This window comes from Coregonus lavaretus (genome assembly GCF_964263955.1).
Source record: "Coregonus lavaretus genome assembly, chromosome: 11".
Lineage (NCBI taxonomy): Eukaryota > Metazoa > Chordata > Actinopteri > Salmoniformes > Salmonidae > Coregonus > Coregonus lavaretus.
In genome coordinates, this window is record NC_139998.1 from 24,158,481 (window position 1) to 24,178,294 (window position 19,814).

Sequence of the window (19,814 nt, forward strand, 5' to 3'; positions counted from 1 at the left end):
AAAAACCTTTCTTTATATCAAGTAATGTGGCTCTGCTGTCCTCACCTGGCGAGCAGGAGACATGACGCCCACTCCACTTGCCAGTCTTGAGGCAGGTGCGGCGTGCGCTGCCTGAGTGGTGATAAAAGGGAGAGGCACACTCGTACTCTACGTGAGTGTAGAGGTGGTGGAAGCCCTGGGGCAGCTGGGATAGCACTGGAGGACCTTTGGTGGGGCCGGCGGACTGGAACAGCCTCCCGAACCCAGAGGAGGAGTAGAGCTTATGCACAGGGGTCTTCCTGAGAGGGAGAGAGGAGAGGGGTCCTTGGAGATGCCTTTACAGAAACAACTAGTGTATAATGTTCTTTAAGAGGCTAGCGGTGTGTATAAGTAGAGTCCTTTTAGGTTTTTAAATGGCAAACCTTTATGTGGGCTTCACATGGTAAAGTGCCTCTGTCACTAAAGGATAGAGCTATGTCTTCTGCTATGCTGTGTGCATTAATGAGGGTCATACATAATATTCATGGTCTGTTGTGGTGTGTGTATGATGTTGATATATGATTATGCACATGTTTTATATGTATGTGGTTTTGAAAAATGATGATTGCTAAGGTAATGCGGATATGTGTAGTGTTGGTGAATGCTTACGTCTGTCGTATTTACTGTATGTAGACTATATAATGTGCATATTTGTGTCTGCTATGTAACATAATATGTTAATGTAAATCATTAGACATACCTGGATGGAGCCTGTGGAGGCAGAACTCTCTGTCTTACCAGCTCGGAGACCTTCGGCTCTCTGCAGGCTGCAGACAAACATACACAGGGTTCCCATTAAAACCTACTGTCAGGCAGGGAGCTGCTCTCATTCTCAATGTTGGGTTGATTAGAGGCTGCTAAAGGTAGTGCCTAACTGACAGGTGCAACAGCATATCCCTAGATGATAATCACAAAGTAGAGGCACACACACACCCATGCACACACGCTTGCGCGCAATCACACACAAACACACACATTCCAGTGCCTACCTCTCACACAAAAGGGTTGAGCGCCCCCCCAGGAGCCGCCAGGCTGGCAGGAGCGTCGGGCGTCACCACTCAGAGCGTACGAGTGGTTACAGAAGAACTCCACCGTCTCTGGCACCATCCCTGGCACCACCTGCTGGTACCCATGGTAGAGCCGTGGGAGAGGAGGACAGCTCTTCTCTGGAAGGAGGGAGTAAGGGAAAGAGAGCAGGTGGCGAGAGCGGAAGATAGAGAGATGGAAAGGGAGCGAGAGAGTGTGAAAGAAAATCTAAGATGTTGAGAGTCATTTTAATATCTGTTTTAATTGTGCAGTGTATTTTACAACATGCGCCTAAGGTGTTGGGGTGATTCTGAGTCTTACCATTGATGATTTGGTTCTCTCTCTTCTCATACTCAGACTCTTCTTTAGATGGTTTTTCTGAATCTTTTCCTGTATTTTCCTCTTCAGGTTTACTTGTACTTGCCACTGTGTCTTTGGCTCCTCCTGAATCTTTAGTTGATCCTATGTCTTTGCGTGGTTTTTCCACAGGCCTTTTGGTGTCCTGACCTCCTGATGAATATGGGGCGAACTGTGTGTTGTTGCTTCTAGCTGGAATAATACTCTTCACAATGTCTTTAGACACTGTTGTATTCATACCATGCTCTATGTCATTGGTGCCAAACACATCCGTAACAGTGTAATCTATGGCAAATGTGTCTCCCCTAGGTTTTATCTCAGTGTAATCTATGGCAAATGTGTCTCCTCTAGGTTTTAAGTCATTAGGATCAACTATGTTTGGATCACTGCTTGTATCTACCGGTTGCTCTTTCTTCTCCTCTTCCTCCTGTCCTTTATCCTCCACCACCATTATCTCAGGAACCTCTGTTGTCTTTCCTATCTCCCGTATCACGTCTGTGTCTCCCCCCGTATCTGGACTGCCATCTGTGTCCGCTGTGGTTTTCCCCAAGTCATTTTCTCTCTCTCCCTCCACTGTGTTTAACATGTCATCTGTTTCTTCACTGTCCACTTTATCCTTGCTACCTCCAGTAGTTTTCTCTAGCCCTGTTTCTTTTTCTTTGTCACTCATTTGATCCTTTCTTCCTCCTGGGATATTCACCAGAGTAATGTCTATGTTTTTATCTTTACCGTCTCTAATGTCCACTGTCGTGTTCCTCAGGCCTGTGTCTGGATCTTTACCAGCCACGTCCTCCTTGATACCTTTAGTGTTGTCTATTTCTTTGTCTTTGGGTTTTTCTATGTCTTTATGTGGGGCTGAGTCAGTGTCTTTGTCTTTTTCTGCATCATTTTCTTTGTCCTTCTCTGTATCTTTGCCTGATTCAGCAAGTGTATTATTCACTGTAAGAACAAGAAGAGAGAAAAAAAGTGAATTACTGGATTTAAATTGTTGTAAATTAGTGTTGTTATACAGTTGACTAACGATTCTGAATGGTTGTACACATTTTACTAGTGAAATATGATCAATTTCACGCAGGCTTGGTCACGTAGCACATAGTCATTTTACAATAATAATAGGACAACTGTTGATGTCTGTCAACACCTGTTCCCACTGTCTCCAAACTCTTATTCCTGTCATGCCATGCTCTGACACTAACCTTTGCCACAGGTGGGAAGTGTTCCGCTCCAGGTGTTGTTGGGCAGACAGGTTCTCTGGTGTGTTCCGCTCAGCTTGTAGGGCTGGTAGCACAGATACTGCAGGGCGAGGATGACGTCATTGGGCCCGTACACCAGGAAGTGGTCTCCATGGACAGGCTTAGCTGGGATGGCACAGAACTTCACCATGGGCACTGCAGAGGAACACAGAGATCAAGTAGGCTCAGTGAAGATGGGATTGAGGTGGTCAGACACTATTGCATAATTTTTCAGATGAGTTGTAAATATGTATATTCCTCAGAGTAGCTGTTGTGTCAGTAAGTCTCAAATGTTATTGTATAAAACAAACCTACAGCGTTAATGTCACTAAGGTCAATCAGGTTAGATTTTTCACAAAGCGCCCAAATATATACTGAGTGTACAAAACATTGGGAACACCTTCAGAATATTGAGTTGCACCCCTTCTGCCCTCAGAACAGCCTCAATTCGGCAGGTCATGAACTTGGTGGATGTCCTTTGGGTGGTGGACCATTCTTGATACACACAGGAAACTGTTGAGCGTGAAAAACACAGCAGCGTTGCAGTTCTTGACACATACCCCGCTCAAAGGCACTTCAATCTTTTGTCTTGCCCATTCACACTCTGAATGGCACACATACACGATCCAAGTCTCAATTGTCTCAAGGCTTGAAAATCCTTCTTTAACCCGTCTCCTCCTTTTCATCTACACTGACTGAAGTGGATTTAACAAGTGACATCAATAAAGGATCATAGCTTTCACCTGGATTCACCTGGTCAGTCCATGTCATGGAAAGAGCAGGTGTTCCTAATGTTTTGTACACTCAGTGTATATTGTGCCCCTCTCTCTCACTGGCCTCTTACCACACTGGGGGGCAGGGGCGCTCCAGGTGCCATCCCGGAGGCATACGACTGTGCGGATCCCCCTCAGCTCGAACCCGGGGTCACAGCTGAACGTGACTTGTGCCCCTGAGTGATGGAATACCCCCTCTGTGGAGCCATGGACAGGTACTGGGGGCCTCCGACAACCTACAACTAGAGGGATACACACAAACCCATACACACACATACACAATTACACACAACCCTTCTCATGCATTCTGAACACGTTTCATCTTCTGTCCACTATAATGCTACCAATCTTATGCCAGCCATAAACACAACTTCAGTGTGTTCACTGCTGTGTGATACAGTATTAGCATTTTGTTGTCTGGTATAAACACAACTCTTTCTGAATAGCCACCTACTGCCTAAGGGCTCTTAGAACCCAGTTCATCATTTACAAACCCATTCTTCCTCCTCAGAAATACCTCTTTGACTAGCTAGAAGTTTATAAATATAGCCTCCACATCGTACTGCCTTATTAATAGATCATTTCAGCAGGCCTGGAAAAAGTCTGAACAGCTCTCAAGGCGACGTACAGAGGAAGAAATAGAAAACTCCTAGTAAAAATAAGCTTTAGTCAAACTGTTCAATTTTCCACAGCAGTGAAGTGTTTTTATGATGTGGGTTGGTAGCGTGGGGCTTGGGTTGATGTGGAATGGAATAGTGGGTGTAATTGTTCAGACAATGCCCGGCTTTGAAACAGAGAACTTGATTGACACAAAAAGCACACATCAATTTGTAATTCACTATCGGTTCCCCTCTCTCTGGTCCGGAACAAAGCAAAATACCAAGCACACACATATCTGCACGAACACACACACACAAACCCCCCCACATACACACACGTGTACAAGGGGTGTGTATGTGTAGGGCTTGTTATTATGTGCATCATATCACTCTGTAATGGGGGATACACAAGCATTTCGCTACACCCGCAATAACATCTACTAAATATGAGTATGCGACCAATAAAATGTGATTTGATTTTGATGTGATACAGTATCCCCTCTTGGGACCATACTGTGTCATAGGACCAGCCCCATGCTTCTCTCCCTCTCTCTGGCCATGGTCTGACAGCAGTGTGATCCAAAACCATCAGAGGAATGCTCCCTATAATCACTATCTCCCTGCCTACCAACATTTCCACCCTTCAGTCGAGCCTCACATAGGACAGGACAGGGGGGTTTCACTTGGCTTTCCGGACGTGGAAAAGGAAAATGTGCACCACCCTGTTGAGTCATTTTCTTTCTTAGAAAAACAGACATAAAAGGTGGGGGGTGTTAAAATGAGAGTCTATCATATCCTCTGTGTTTGCCCACACCCCTGTCCTCCCATCCCAGTGTCTGTCTGTCTACCCTAGTATAGCCAATCTCCTACTGGGCTGTCTCTACTGGGATGAGTCATAGCCATTATTAAGGAATGCTAACAGAGGATGTTATGATTAATGAAGCCTCATTAATTCACCACTAACTCCTGTCAACGCCTCAGAAACTATGTTTCAATAATCCTAATCTAAAATAAAGAATGTTGCTTCATCGGAAATATAGAGAGAGTCAGGAGGAAGGTTGTTTGGAATACTGTTTAATGCTAGGTAAATTATTGCAGACCCGAAGTGCAGCCGCTGCCAAGTCCACCATTTCAGTTCTTTAGTCTAACTGCCTCTGGCATAAACTGGGAGTAATGTACGTGTGTTTCCACAACATATACCACATTAGTGTTATCCCAAATCTACCTCACAAACGAGCAGGCCAGCCCTGCTCATGGGAATACCAGCTGAACGAACAACTTGTACGGAATTCCATCCCTCCACTTCTTCCATGCGTTTTATGAGCGCCTCTCATCCAACGGAAAAGCTGGCTTAGATTATAGAGGCAGGTTTGTTTCACCATTAGTTTTATAGACTCAAATGTAGCCCTGAAAATAAGACCACCTGAAAATAAATGATAGGGCTCTTGGCCAGCCTGTTTTGTCAGGGTCTGGGGAGAGGGGAGGGGTGTGGTGGTGGGTACGGAATCCCAGGCCTGCGTCCAGACACCCATAAAGAAGCAGGGTTGTGGTGGAGCTGTGGACAGAAGGAGCTCCAGAAATACAGGGCCCTGTTGGAGCCCTATTAGGATGAGGTAGGGGGCTCCCTGGCATGGTGTGTGTGGCAGGCAGGTGACTGCCCCAGATACAGATGGCCATAGGGAAGCCTAGCTTAGTTTAGCCTTGCTTACTCATTCTCTGTCTGCCAGTATCTATCATTATCTGTCTCTCTTCCTCACTGTCTCTCTCTCTCTCTCTCATCATTCTCTCTCACAGTCTTTCTCTCCATGTCGTTTATTATCCATATATAAACTCAGATGGTGAGATGTAGTTTCATGAAATTCCGTCAGGTGGTCATAGCGGTTTATGGTCCATCTGTCGACACGGGACAGTTTTCCTAAGCAGCCGATTGGCCTGGGCCAGAGAGCAAGATGACCAGTAGGGAAGGCAGCTTGTCTGGAAGCCCTCCACACCACAGAGCCCCTGTGATGGTGACTCACTCACTGTTGTTAGCACTGACGTGTTCTGACTTATAAACTTGAAAGATCTTTAATCATGTCAATAAGGTTGTTTTGATCACGCGGACTGGGATATGTTCCGGGTAGCTTCCGAAAATAATTTAGATGAATACACTGAAACGGTGACTAAGTTTATCAGGAAGTGTATAGGTGATGTTGTGCCCACTGTGACTATTAAAACCTACCCTAACCAGAAACCGTGGATAGATGGCAGCATTCGCGCAAATCTGAAAGCGCAAACCACCGCATTCAACCATGGCAAGGTGACTGGGAATATGGCAGAATACAAACAGTGTAGCTACTCACTCCGCAAGGCAATTAAACTGGCAAAACATCAGTATAGAGACAAAGTGGAGTCGTAATTCAACAGCTCAGACACGAGACGTATGTGGCAGGGTCTACAGACATTCACGGACTACAAAAGGAAAACCAGCCACGTCGCCGACACCGACGTCTCGCTTCCAGACAAGCTAAACACCTTCTTCGCCCGCTTTCAGGATAACACAGTGCCACTGACGAAGCCCACTACCAAGGACTGTGGCCTCTCCTTCTCTAGCTGCGTCCTCAGAGCATGCGCAGACCAGCTGACTTGTGTGTTTATGGACATATTCAATCTCTCCCTTTCCCAGTCTGCTGTTCCCACATGCTTCAAGATGGCCACCATTGTTCCTGTACCCAATAAAGCAAAGGTAACTGAACTAAATGACTATCGCCCTATAGCACTCACCTCTGTCATCATGAAGTGCTTTGTGAGACTAGTCAAGGATCATATCACCTCTACCTTACCTGTCACCCTAGACCCACTTCAATTTGCTTACCGCCCCAATAGATCCACAGACGATGCAATCGCCATCACACTGCACACTGCCCTATCCCATCTGGACAAGAGGAATACCGATGTAAGAATGCTGTTCATTGACTATAGCTCAGCATTCAACACCATAGTACCCTCCAAGCTCATCATTAAGCTCGAGGCCCTGGGTCTGAACCCCGCCCTGTGCAACTGGGTCCTGGACTTCCTGACGGGTCAGCCCCAGGTGGTGAAGGTAGGAAACAACATCTCCACTTCGCTGATCCTCAACACTGGGGCCCCACAAGGGTGCATGCTCAGCCCCTCCTGTACTCCCTGTTCACCCATGACTGCGTGGCCAAGCACGCCTCCAACTCAATCATCAAGTTTGCAGACGACACAACAGTAGTAGGATTGATTACCAACAATGACGAGACCGCCTACAGGGAGGAGGTGAGGGCTCTGGGAGTGTGGTGCCAGGAAAATATCCTCTCACTCAACATCAACAAAACAAAGGAGATGATCGTGGACTTCAGGAAACAGCAGAGGGTGCACCCCCCTATCCACATCGACGGGACCGCAGTGGAGAAGGTGGAAACTTCAGGTTCCTTGGCGCACTCATCACCGACAAACTGAAATGGTCCACCCACGCAGACAGTGTGGTGAAGAAGGCGCAACAGAGCCTCTTCAACCTCAGGAGGCTGAAGAAATTCGGCTTGGCACCTAAAACCCTCACAAACTTTTACAGATGCACAATTGAGAGCATCCTGTTGGGCTGTATCACTGCCTGGTACGGCAACTGGGGCCTGCCGAACGCGTTACCGGGGGCAAACTACCCGCCCTCCAAGACACATACAGCACCGATGTCACAGGAAGGCCAAAAAGATCATCAAGGACATCAACCACCCGAGCCACTGCCTGTTCCCCCCACTATCATCCAGAAGGCGAGGTCAGTACAGGTGCATCAAAGCTGGAACCGAGAGAATGAAAAACAGCTTCTATCTCAAGGCCATCAGACTGTTAAATAGCCATCACTAGCACATTAGAGGCTGCTGCTGCCTATTGAAATCACTGGCCACTTTAAGAAATGGAACACTAGTCACTTTAATAATGTTTACATATCTTGAACTACTCATCTCATATGTATATACTGCATTCTATTCTATAATATTCTACTGTATCTTAGTCCATGCCGCTCTGTCATTGCTTGTCCATATATGTATATATTCTTAAATTCCATTCCTTACTAGTTTTGTGTGTATTGGGTATATGTTGTGAAATTGTTAGATATTACAGCACTGTCGGAGCTAGAAGCACAAGCTTTTCGCTACACCCGCTATAACATCTGCTAAACACGTGTATGTGACAAATAAAATTTGATTTGATTTGATTTGATAAGGGAGAGAGGGGAATGCAGGACGTGTACATTGTGTCAGAATGTTATTGAATTATCAGTTATCCTATAGAAAGGTGGAGTGCCATAGTCTGGTATACACACCAGAAGTTACTGGTTATCTGTAGGAGGAATGTATATGGTGGGGTCAATTAAGGTTGGATAGGAGCCAGGGGGCTTTGGAATGTATTGAGTAAAGGAGAGGCAATCACATGATTGCAGTCACTGAAAAGGGTGGAGAGCTGTGGATTAGTGAGGAAGGGGGTTGAAATCAGGTCAGGTCAGGTCAGGTCATATTAAGGGAGAAGGAACAGTTTATTGCCTGCATCACTTAACTTCCTTCCTAACAATAAACATGTAATGTTTAGAGGGAAGGAGGATACTTCACCCAAATAGGGGTATATATATTTGTGCTGGTGTAAACAGGTTTATGTATTTTCAGCTTGTTGACCCTTTGGGTGAATAAACTTGGTTTGAGCTTTCCGTGGAAGTGCATGCATTTTTTACTGTATATTTGTCAGAACCTAACAGCACTTATGGGACTCTGAGGATATGGTCAGGGGATACCTTTGTGAATAGGCTGACCCAAAGTTTAGTGTACTCACCATTCTCACACGTCTGTCCAGTGTAGCCAGCCAGACAGCCACAGTGGTAGGAGTAGGAAGTGCCCAGGATACAGGTACCATCATGGAGACAGGGGGAGGAGCTGCACGCTGCAAACACACAGGAGCAGGAAGGATGATTAGACACAAGAAATGGGCTATATAACAGCAGTAAAAAATATATTTACAAATAATTGCAGGCTTTCCTCACTCCTTCCCTTCATCTGCACTATTAAGGAGACCAGGAGAGTATACTTTGCTGTGTCCTTAGTATTGCTTTGAAATGCAGCAAAGGTTTTGTAGTAGATAGCTTATGTTGGGGATATGGCAAAAAAATAAAACAAACGGTATAAAAGTGAGAAAATACATTGTTGTTTAAATTCATACCTACTCTCCAACACCCATCCCTAAAAATGTACAGTAGCCTACTACAGTTTGTATTTTATGCTTGAGTGCAGCTGGCTTGCAGTACTGTGTTACAGTGTGTGTTCATAGTGATTGGGTTTGAATGAGGAACTGAGTGATAGGATAAGTTGGTACTTAATACGGGGTTTCTCTGTTAGGCTGCCAACCAGGGATCCCCAGGCATGAGTTTGATAAGGGTGTGCTCTGCTTAGTTTTCATAACAGTTAACATTCAGGTAGCTTTTTTCAACTTTCCCAACTTATGATGGACATTTCCATCCAAACCACAATTACAATAATGGATTTTGGTATTGAATTAGCATACATTTGCTACAAAATCCACTCCATAGTGATCTACTTAGTCACCATGAGAGTCATAGGTTTCCTCTCAGGCATGTATTGTTCCTACCTGAGCTCTCCTGGAAGGTGGCAAAGAAGCCGTCAAAGTTCTTATAGCCATCGGACACAAACAGGACGTGTAGGGAGTTGCCGGAGCTCTGGATTGGAGCAGGCCTGTCGTTCCCACAGAACCGACCAATCACACGAGAGTTGATGCTGTCACCATCACGCACCTCTACATAGTCGTAGCGACAGGAGTGGTCGAACTCCAGGCTCAGCATCTTGAACCTGTGGGTGGAGGGAGGTGGTTAAAAGTGTCTAGGGAGACTGTTCTAAATGATTTTACTGCACATGTAGCAGAGGTCAGCTGAGTTTATTTAGTGGTATTGACAGTTTACCTCAATGTGTAGTACTAATGGGAGTATGGGGTTTGGGGGGTTGGTTTGCTACACAAATTCACATACAGTGCATTCTGAAATAATTCAGACCCCTTGACTTTTTCCACATTTTGTTACGTTACAGCCTTATTCTAAAATGGATTAAATAAATAAATAAATAAAAATCCTCATAAATCTATACACAATACCCCATAATGACAAAGCGAAAACAGGTTTTTAGAAATCTTTGTTATTAATAAAAATAAATAAAACAGAAATACCTTATTTACATAAGTATTCAGACCCTTTGCTACGAGACTCGAAATTGAGCTCAGGTGTAACCTGTTTCCATTAATCATCCTTGAGATGTTTCTACAACTTGATTGGAGTCCACCTGTGGTAAATTCAATTGATTGGACATGATTTGGAAAGGCACACACTTGTCTATACAAGGTCCCACAGTTGACAGTGCATGTCAGTGCAAAAACCAAGCCATGAGGTCGAAGGAATAGTCCTTAGAGCTCCGACACAGGATTGTGTCGAGGCACAAATTCTGGGGAAGGGTACCAAAAAATGTCTGCAGCATTGAAGGTCCCCAATAACACAGTGGCCTCCATCATTCTTAAATGGAAGAAGTTTGTAACCACCAATAATCTTCCTAGAGCTGGCCAAACTGAGCAATCGGGGGAGAAGGGCCTTGGTCAGGGAGGTGACCAAGAACACTATGGTCACTCTGACAGAGCTCCAGAGTTCCTCTGTGGAGATGGGAGAACCTTCCAGAAATACAACAATCTCTGCAGCACTCCACCAATCAGGCCTTTATGGTAGAGTGGCCAGACGGAAGCCACTCCTCAGTAAAAGGCAAGCGAAAGCCCGTTTGGAGTTTGCCAAAATGCACCTAAAGACTCTCAGACAATGAGAAACATGATTGAACTCTTCAGCCTGAATGCCAAGCGTCACGTCTGGAGGAAACCTGGTATCATCCCTACGTGAAGCATGTTGGTGGCAGCTTTCTCTCGCTTTCCCAGACGTTTAGTTCATTTCATTCCGATCTCCTTTGCATTATTGTAGCCATTTTCTGTAGCCTGTCAACTATGCCTCTGTCTATCCCTGTTCTCTCCTCTTCGCACAGGCTATACAAACGCCTCATACAGCATGGCTGCTGCCTCTCTAACCTGGTGGTCCCTGCACGCACGACCCACGTGGAGTTCCAGGTCTCCGGCAGCCTCTGGAACTGCCGTTCTGCGGCCAACAAGGCAGAGTTCATCTCAGCCTATGCTACCCTCCAGTCCCTCGACTTCTTGGCGCTGACGGAAACATGGATTACCACTGAAAACACTGCTACTCCTACTGCTCTCTCCTCGTCTGACCATGTGTTCTTGCATACCCCGAGAGCATCTGGTCAGCGGGGTGGTGGCACAGGAATCCTCATCTCTCCCAAGTGGACATTCTCTCTTTTTCCCCTGACCCATCTGTCTATCTCCTCATTTGTATTCCATGCTGTCACAGTCACTAGCCCTTTCAAGCTTGTCATTTATCGCCCTCCAGGTTCCCTTGGAGAGTTCATCAATGAGCTTGATGCCTTGATAAGTTCCTTTCCTGAGGATGGCTCACCCCTCACAGTTCTGGGTGACTTCAACCTCCCTACGTCTACCTTTGACTCATTTCTCTCAGCCTCCTTCTTTCCACTCCTCTCCTCTTTTGACCTCACCCTCTCACCGTCCCCCCCTACTCACAAGGCAGGCAATACGCTTGACCTCACCTTTACTAGATGCTTCTCTTCCAACACTACTCACTCTGCCCCTACACAGATGGTAATGCACCGTTGCAACGTTCGCTCTCTCTCTCCCGCTACTCTCTCCTCTTCCATCCTATCATCTCTTCCCTCTGCTCAATCTTTCTCCCTCCAATCTCCTGATTCTGCCTCCTCAACCCTCCTCTCCTCCCTTTCTGCATCCTTTGACTCTCTATGTCCCCTATCCTCCCGGCCGGCTCGGTCCTCCCATCCTGCTCCGTGGCTTGACGACTCATTGCGAGCTCACAGAACAGGGCTCCGGGTAGCCGAACGGAAATGGAGGAAAACTAGACTCCCTGTGGACCTGGCATCTTTTCACTCCCTCCTCTCTACATTTTCTTCATCTGTTTCTGCTGCTAAAGCCACTTTCTACCACTCTAAATTCCAAGCATCTGCCTCTAACCCTAGGAAGCTCTTTGCCACCTTCTCCTCCCTGCTGAATCCTACTCCCCCTCCACCCCCTCCTTCCGATCTGTGGATAACTTCGTCGCCCATTTTGAAAAAAAGGTTGACGACATCCGATCCTCGTTTGTTAAGTCAAATGACACTGCTGGTCCTGCTCACACTGCCCTACCCTATGCTTTGACTTCTTTCTCCCCTCTCTCTCCAGATGAAATCTTGCGACTTGTGATGGCCGGCCGCCCAACAACCTGCCCGCTTGACCCTATCCCCTCCTCTCTTCTCCAGACCATCTCCGGTGACCTTCTCCCTTACCTCACCTCGCTCATCAACTCATCCTTAACCGCTGGCTATGTCCCTTCCGTCTTCAAGAGAGCGAGAGTTGCACCCCTTCTCAAAAAACCAACACTCGATCCCTCTGATGTCAACAACTACAGACCAGTATCCCTTCTTTCTTTTCTCTCCAAAACTCTTGAGCGTGCCGTCTTTAGCAAACTCTCTTGCTATCTCTCTCAGAATGACCTTCTTGATCCAAACCAGTCAGGTTTCAAAACTGGTCATTCAACTGAGACTGCTCTTCTCTGTGTCACGGAGGCTCTCCGCACTGCTAAAGCTAACTCTCTCTCCTCTGCTTTTGTCCTTCTAGACCTGTCTGCTGCCTTTGATACTGTGAACCATCAGATCCAACTCTCCACCCTCTCCGAGTTGGGCATCTCCGGCGCGGCTCACTCTTGGATTGCGTCCTACCTGACCGGTCGCTCCTACCAAGTGGCGTGGCGAGAATCTGTCTCCGCACCACGTGCTCTCACCACTGGTGTCCCCCAGGGCTCAGTTCTAGGCCCTCTCCTATTCTCGCTATACACCAAGTCACTTGGCTCTGTCATATCATCACATGCCCTCTCCTATCATTGCTACGCAGACGACACACAACTAATCTTCTCCTTTCCCCCTTCTGATAACCAGGTGGCGAATCGCATCTCTGCATGTCTAGTAGACATATCAGTGTGGATGACGGATCACCACCTCAAGCTGAACCTCGGCAAGACGGAGCTGCTCTTCCTCCCGGGGAAGGACTGCCCGTTCCATGATCTCGCCATCACGGTTGACAACTCCGTTGTGTCCTCCTCCCAGAGTGCGAAGAGACTTGGTGTGACCCTGGACAACACCCTGTCATTCTCCGCTAACATCAAGGCGGTGACCCGATCCTGCAGGTTCATGCTCCACAACATTCGGAGAGTACGACCCTGCCTTACACAGGAAGCGGCACAGGTCCTAATCCAGGCACTTGTCATCTCCCGTCTGGATTACTGCAACTCACTGTTGGCTCTGCTCCCTGCCTGTGCCATTAAACCCCTACAACTCATCCAGAATGCCGCAGCCCGTCTGGTGTTCAACCTTCCCAAGTTCTCTCACGTCACCCTGCTCCTCCGCACACTCTACTAGCTTCCAGTTGAAGCTCGCATCTGCTACAAGACCATGATGCTTGCCTACGGAGCTGTGAGGGGAACGGCACCTCCGTACCTTCAGGCTCTGATCAGTCCCTACACCCAATCGAGGGCATTGCGTTCATCCACCTCTGGCCTGCTGGCCCCCCTACCTCTGTGGAAGCACAGTTCCCGCTCAGCCCAGTCAAAACTGTTCGCTGCTCTGGCACCCCAATGGTGGAACAAGCTCCCTCACGACGCCAGGACAGCGGAGTCACTCACCACCTTCCGGAGACACTTGAAACCCCACCTCTTTAAGGAATACCTGGGATAGGATAAAGTAATCTTTCTACCCCCCCTTACCCCACCCCCCCAAAAAAAAAAATAATATTGTAAAGTGGTTATCCCACTGGCTATAAGGTGAATGCACCAATTTGTCAGTCGCTCTGGATAAGAGTGTCTGCTAAATGACCTAAATGTAATGTAAGTACTGTGTAAAGGGTCTGAATACTTATGTACATTTTATATTTCAGTTTATTTCGTTTTTATACATTTGCAAAAGTTTCTACCAAACAGTTTTTGCTTTGCCGTTATGGGGAATTGTGTGTAGATTGATGAGGAATAAATTATTTTTATCCATTTTAGAATAAGGCTGTAAAGTAACAAAATATGGAAAAAGTCAAGGAGTCTGAATACTTTCCGAATGCACTGTACATACTGTAGAACTTGGACACTGATATCTGTCTACAGCCAAAATATTGCAAGTGAAAAAATGTATGTTGACAAAGTATCTGTTCTCTTGCAGTGACATTTAAAAGGTGGATATCTTCAGAAGCCAATTGGCACGGTTTGTTTTAGCTAGTCACTTATACCATTCAGTCATCCAGTCATTCTTCTGTTTAGTCCAGCCAGAAAGTTTTCATTGCAGTAGCCAGGCCTGGATTTTCCATATCAAACCAGTCAACAGGTTCCTCACTTGGCTCCACTCAAAACTAATGGGAAGTAAACATCATGTAAATTGCTCATTACTACACCTCGTCACCCCCCTTTACTCTGAGTTGGGAGACTGTTCTCTTGTTTTCCTGCTAGAGCCTTTGTTTTCCTGGAGCAGCAGTGAGAAGGAGTGCCTCCCTGGCTTTCCTGGCTCTGCCACCCTGGCTGGCAACATCTCACACCCCTGACTCTTTTACTACAGCCAGCAGGCGAGCAATGAACAGCAATCAGAGCCAATTAACACGGTAATGGCTCCAACGAGTGATTCCCCCACTTTGCACGACTCACTTCCTTTTAATGGAGGTGAGAATTGAATGTTTAATTCCCTCTGGTTGTGGTGGAGGTGAAATATATTATGGATATGATGTATTTTCAGCAAGACAACAGTGATCAGCGCTTTTTCCTACTGTCACCTTTTTTCTACTTCCTCGCCTGCGAAAGAGATCAATGCAAAGAAAAAAGTAGACTCAGAGTCATTATTTAAAAAAATAAAGTCTTAGGAATTCTCAGTGAATTTACACTAAAAGGTCGTCCAGAAACCAGGGGTCTGTGTGGCTTCGGGGCCTATTTTAATGAGAGTTAAAGTGAATAGCATAATTGGTGAGAGACACATTGGTATATATATCCTTTTAATGAATGAGCTGCTTGGTTTAGTGGTGGGAAAGCTCTGTGAGTGACGCCAGCTGGAAACGGGACAGGGAATGACAGAAACAAGGGTTTGGATGGAGGAGTGTAAGTAAACAGTCAGCTCTAACAGAAAAAGAGGAAAGAGAATGGGTAGTATCTCCTGTCTCTTCTCTATATTGGTAGATTTAACCCTCATACTACCAACATATTTTACACACATGGATTACCAATTGAGGTCATTTTGACCCCAAGAAGAAACTATTAGAAAAAGCAACAATCAAAATATCAACTTAATTCTCATGAAAACATCATTAGACATGTAAATTGTGTTATATAAAAATAAAAATAAAAGACCAGAACAGACATGTTCTGTAAAACGAAAATATAAATATTTTCCTTCAATAATGTGCAGCTTTTTTCTAAAGTATAATCAACATAAGTACTAAAAAGCTGATTTACCATCATACTAATTGTCATATTTATGTGGTAAAAATGACTGCCATGTAAAGGGACAGTACACCACAATTTGAAATATAATTAATTTTAGTGATAAAAAGTGATTCATCCATTGATCCTGAGAGACAGTACACAAAAATATGGCTTAGTTTTGTTTATTTTCTTACCACACAACAAGCAGTAGCATCTCTGCTAGTGAAACAATGGAAATGGTAGGGCCTGTGTGGCAGGAAGCTTAAAAAAGCATGTCTAAATCCTCAGTCACTTCAAACCAAAATGTTATAGCAACCCAAATACCATAACAGGTTGAATATATAATATTGGAGTATATTGTAGGAATTCTGGTATTTATATAACATTTCTGGTAGAATAAAAAAACTATGAGAATACACACCAATGCAGCACTGTGTGTACATTAAGATGGTAGCTGGGTTCTGTATTACAGTTCACTGATATACCACTGATAAACTTTTATTAGCTGTTTTGAACAAAGCATATATGTAATGTAATTTTGATTTTAGTTATAACCAGTTATAACCATAGGCGAGTACATAAGGTGCTCCTTCTCTGCAGATGTCTGCCTATCTGGTCAAAATCACTGATACAGGTCCCCCTCCACCCTCTGATAATATGTATAAACAGCGCCGGAGAAGATGGCTGCCGTTTTACAGCCCTCTAACCAATTGTACTATTATGTGTTTTTTTCCGCGTTATTTGTCATTTATTTTGTACATAATAACCTTCTTATAACCAAAAATAGCTTCTGGATATCAGGACAGCGATTACTCACCTCGTATTGGACGAAGATTTTTTCTTCAACAGACACCCGACAAGGCCCAAATCCCCGTCATTCGCATGAGGAAGAGACAGAGATTTTTAAATTTATTTATTTATTTATTTTTAGTCATTTAGCAGACGCTCTTATCCAGAGCGACTTACATGAGCAATTAGGGTGAAGTGCCTTGCTCAAGGGCACATCGACAGATTTTTCACCTAGTCGGCTCGGAGATATCGTGGACGTAGGTCGGGGTGCCTTGTAAGGATCCGACAGCGAGCGAGTAAACTGCCGCTCCCATCAATCCTATTAGCCAATCTTCAATCATTGGAGAACAAATTGGATGACCTAAGATTACGGTTATCCTACCAACGGGACATTAAAAACTGTAATATCTTATGTTTCACCGAGTCGTGGCTGAACGACGACATGGATAACATACAGCTAGCGGGCTATACGCTACATCGGCAGGATAGAACGGCTGACTCCGGTAAGACAAGGGGTGGCGGTCTGTGTATATTTGTAAACAACAGCTGGTGCACAAAATCAAATACTAAGGAAGTCTCAAGGTTTTGCTCGCCTGAGGTAGAGTATCTTATGATAAGCTGTAGACCACACTATTTACCAAGAGAGTTTTCATCTATATTTTTCATAGCTGTCTATTTACCACCACAAACCAATGCTGGCATTAAGATTGCACTGAATTAGTTGTATAAGGCCATAAATCAACAGGAAAACGCTCATCCAGATGCAGCGCTCCTAGTGGCCGGGGACTTTAATGCAGGGAAACTTAAATCCGTTCTACCTAATATCTACCAGCATGTTAAATGTGCAACCAGAGGAAAAAAAAAACTCTGGACCACCTTTACTCCACACACAGAGGCGCATACAAAGCTCTCCCGCCCTCCATTTGGCAAATCTGACCATAACTCTATCCTCCTGATTCCTGCTTATAAGCAAAAACTAAAGCAGGAAGCACCAGAGACTCGGTTAATAAAAAAGTGGTCAGATGAAGCAGATGCTAAGCTACAGGACTGTTTTGCTAGCACAGACTGGAACATGTTCCGGGATTCTTCAGACAGCATTGAGGAATACACCACATCAGTCACTGGCTTCATCAATAAGTGGATCGATGATGTCGTCCCCACAGTGACCGTACGTACATACCCCAACCAGAAGCCATGGATTACAGAAAACATCCGCACTGAGCTAAAGGGTAGAGCTGCCGCTTTCAAGGAGTGGGACTCTAACCCGGACGCTTATAAGAAATCCCGCTATGCCCTCCGACGAACCATCAAACAGGCAAAGAGTCAATACAGGACTAAGATTGAATCATACTACACTGGCTCTGACGCTCGTCGGATGTGGCAGGGCTTGAAAACTATTACAGACTACAAAGGGAAGCACAGCCGCGAGCTGCCCAATGACACAAGCCTACCAGACGAGCTAAACCACTTCTATGCTCGCTTCGAGGCAAGCAACACTGAAGCATGCATGAGAGCACCAGCAGTTCCGGATGACTATGTGATCACGCTCTCCGTAGCCGATGTGAGTAAGACTTTTAAGAAGGTCAACATTCACAAGGCCGCAGGGCCAGACGGATTACCAGGACATGTACTCCGAGCATGTGCTGACCAACTGGCAAGTGTCTTCACTAACATTTTCAACATGTCCCTGACTGAGTCTGTAATACCAACATGTTTCAAGCAGACCACCATAGTCCCCGTGCCCAAGGACTAAGATAACCTGCCTAAATGACTACCGACCCGTAGCACTGACGTCTGTAGCCATGAAGTGCTTTGAAAGGCTGGTCATGGCTCACATCAACAGCATTATCACAGAAACCCTAGAGCCACTCCAATTTGCATACCGCCCCAACAGATCCACAGATGATGCAATCTCTATTGCACTCCACACTGCCCTTTCCCACCTGGACAAGAGGAACACCTACGTGAGAATGCTATTCATTGACTACAGCTCAGCATTCAACACCATAGTGCCCTCTAAGCTCATCACTAAGCTAAGGATCCTGGGACTAAACACCTCCCTCTGCAACTGGATCCTGGACTTCCTGACGGGCCGCCCCCAGGTGGTAAGGGTAGGTAACAACACAACACATCTGCCACACTGATCCTCAACACGGGGGCCCCTCAGGGGTGCGTGCTCAGTCCCCTCCTGTACTCCCTGTTCACCCATGACTGCATGGCCAGGCACGACTCCAACACCATCATTAAGTTTGCCGATGACACAACAGTGGTAGGCCTGATCACCGGCAACGATGAGACAGCCTATAGGGAGGAGGTCAGAGACCTGGCCGTGTGGTGCCAGGACAACAACCTCTCCCTCAACGTGACCAAGACAAAGGAGATGATTGTGGACTACAGGAAAAAAAAGAGGACTGAGCACGCCCCCATTCTCATCGACGGGGCTGTAGTGGAACAGGTTGAGAGCTTCAAGTTCCTTGGTGTCCACATCACCAACGAACTATCATGGTCCAAACACACCAAGACAGTCGTGAAGAGGGCACGACAAAGCCTATTCCCCCTCAGGAGACTGAAAAGATTTGGCATGGGTCCTCAGATCCTCAAAAAATTCTACAGCTGCACCATCGAGAGCATCCTGACTGGTTGCATCACCGCCTGGTATGGCAACTGCTTGGCCTCCGACCGCAAGGCACTACAGAGGGTAGTGCGTACGGCCCAGTACATCACTGGGGCCAAGCTTCCTGCCATCCAGGACCTCTATACCAGGCGGTGTCAGAGGAAGGCCCTCAAAATTGTCAAAGACTCCAGCCACCCTAGTCATAGACTGTTCTCTCTGCTACCGCACGGCAAGCGGTACCGGAGTGCCAAGTCTAGGTCCAAAAGACTTCTCAACAGCTTCTACCCCCAAGCCATAAGACTCCTGAACAGCTAATCATGGCTACCCGGACTATTTGCACTGCCCCCCCAACCCATCCTTTTACGCTGCTGCTACTCTGTTAATTATTTATGCATAGTCACTTTAACTCTACCCACATGTACATATTACTTCAACTACCTCAACTAGCCGGTGCCCCCGCACATTGACTCTGCACTGGTACCCCCCTGTATATATAGCCTCCCTACAGTTTTTTTATTTTACTTCTGCTCTTTTTTTCTAAACACTTTTTTTGTTGTTGTTTTATTTTTACTTTTTTTGTTAAAAATAAGTGCACTGTTGGTTAAGGGCTGTAAGTAAGCATTTCACTGTAATGTCTGCACCTGTTGTATTCGGCGCATGTGGCCAATAAAATTTGATTTGATTTGAGTTGATTTGATTAAATTAACATTATGTCTCCAGAGAACCTGGATTAAAATAAATACTTTTTCAGATCTGCCCTAGATTAACTACTTTTCGGAGAATACGTACAACAGTACA

General features: G+C 45.8%; 1 protein-coding gene across 1 annotated transcript in view; it reads right to left on the bottom strand.

Annotated features, from left to right (window-relative positions):
• LOC311137047 (inactive serine protease PAMR1-like) overlaps positions 1 to 19,814 on the bottom strand; it is a 58,807-nt gene that overhangs the window by 3,843 nt on the left and 35,150 nt on the right. The window contains exons 5-12 of the mRNA XM_084171357.1: positions 9,640 to 9,857; positions 8,830 to 8,937; positions 3,478 to 3,648; positions 2,598 to 2,789; positions 1,366 to 2,340; positions 1,008 to 1,184; positions 719 to 785; positions 46 to 278 (exon numbers count right to left, since the gene is read on the bottom strand). Of these exons, the coding sequence (XP_084027483.1) occupies positions 46 to 278; positions 719 to 785; positions 1,008 to 1,184; positions 1,366 to 2,340; positions 2,598 to 2,789; positions 3,478 to 3,648; positions 8,830 to 8,937; positions 9,640 to 9,857 (2,141 nt within the window). The remainder of the gene's footprint in view (positions 1 to 45; positions 279 to 718; positions 786 to 1,007; positions 1,185 to 1,365; positions 2,341 to 2,597; positions 2,790 to 3,477; positions 3,649 to 8,829; positions 8,938 to 9,639; positions 9,858 to 19,814) is intronic.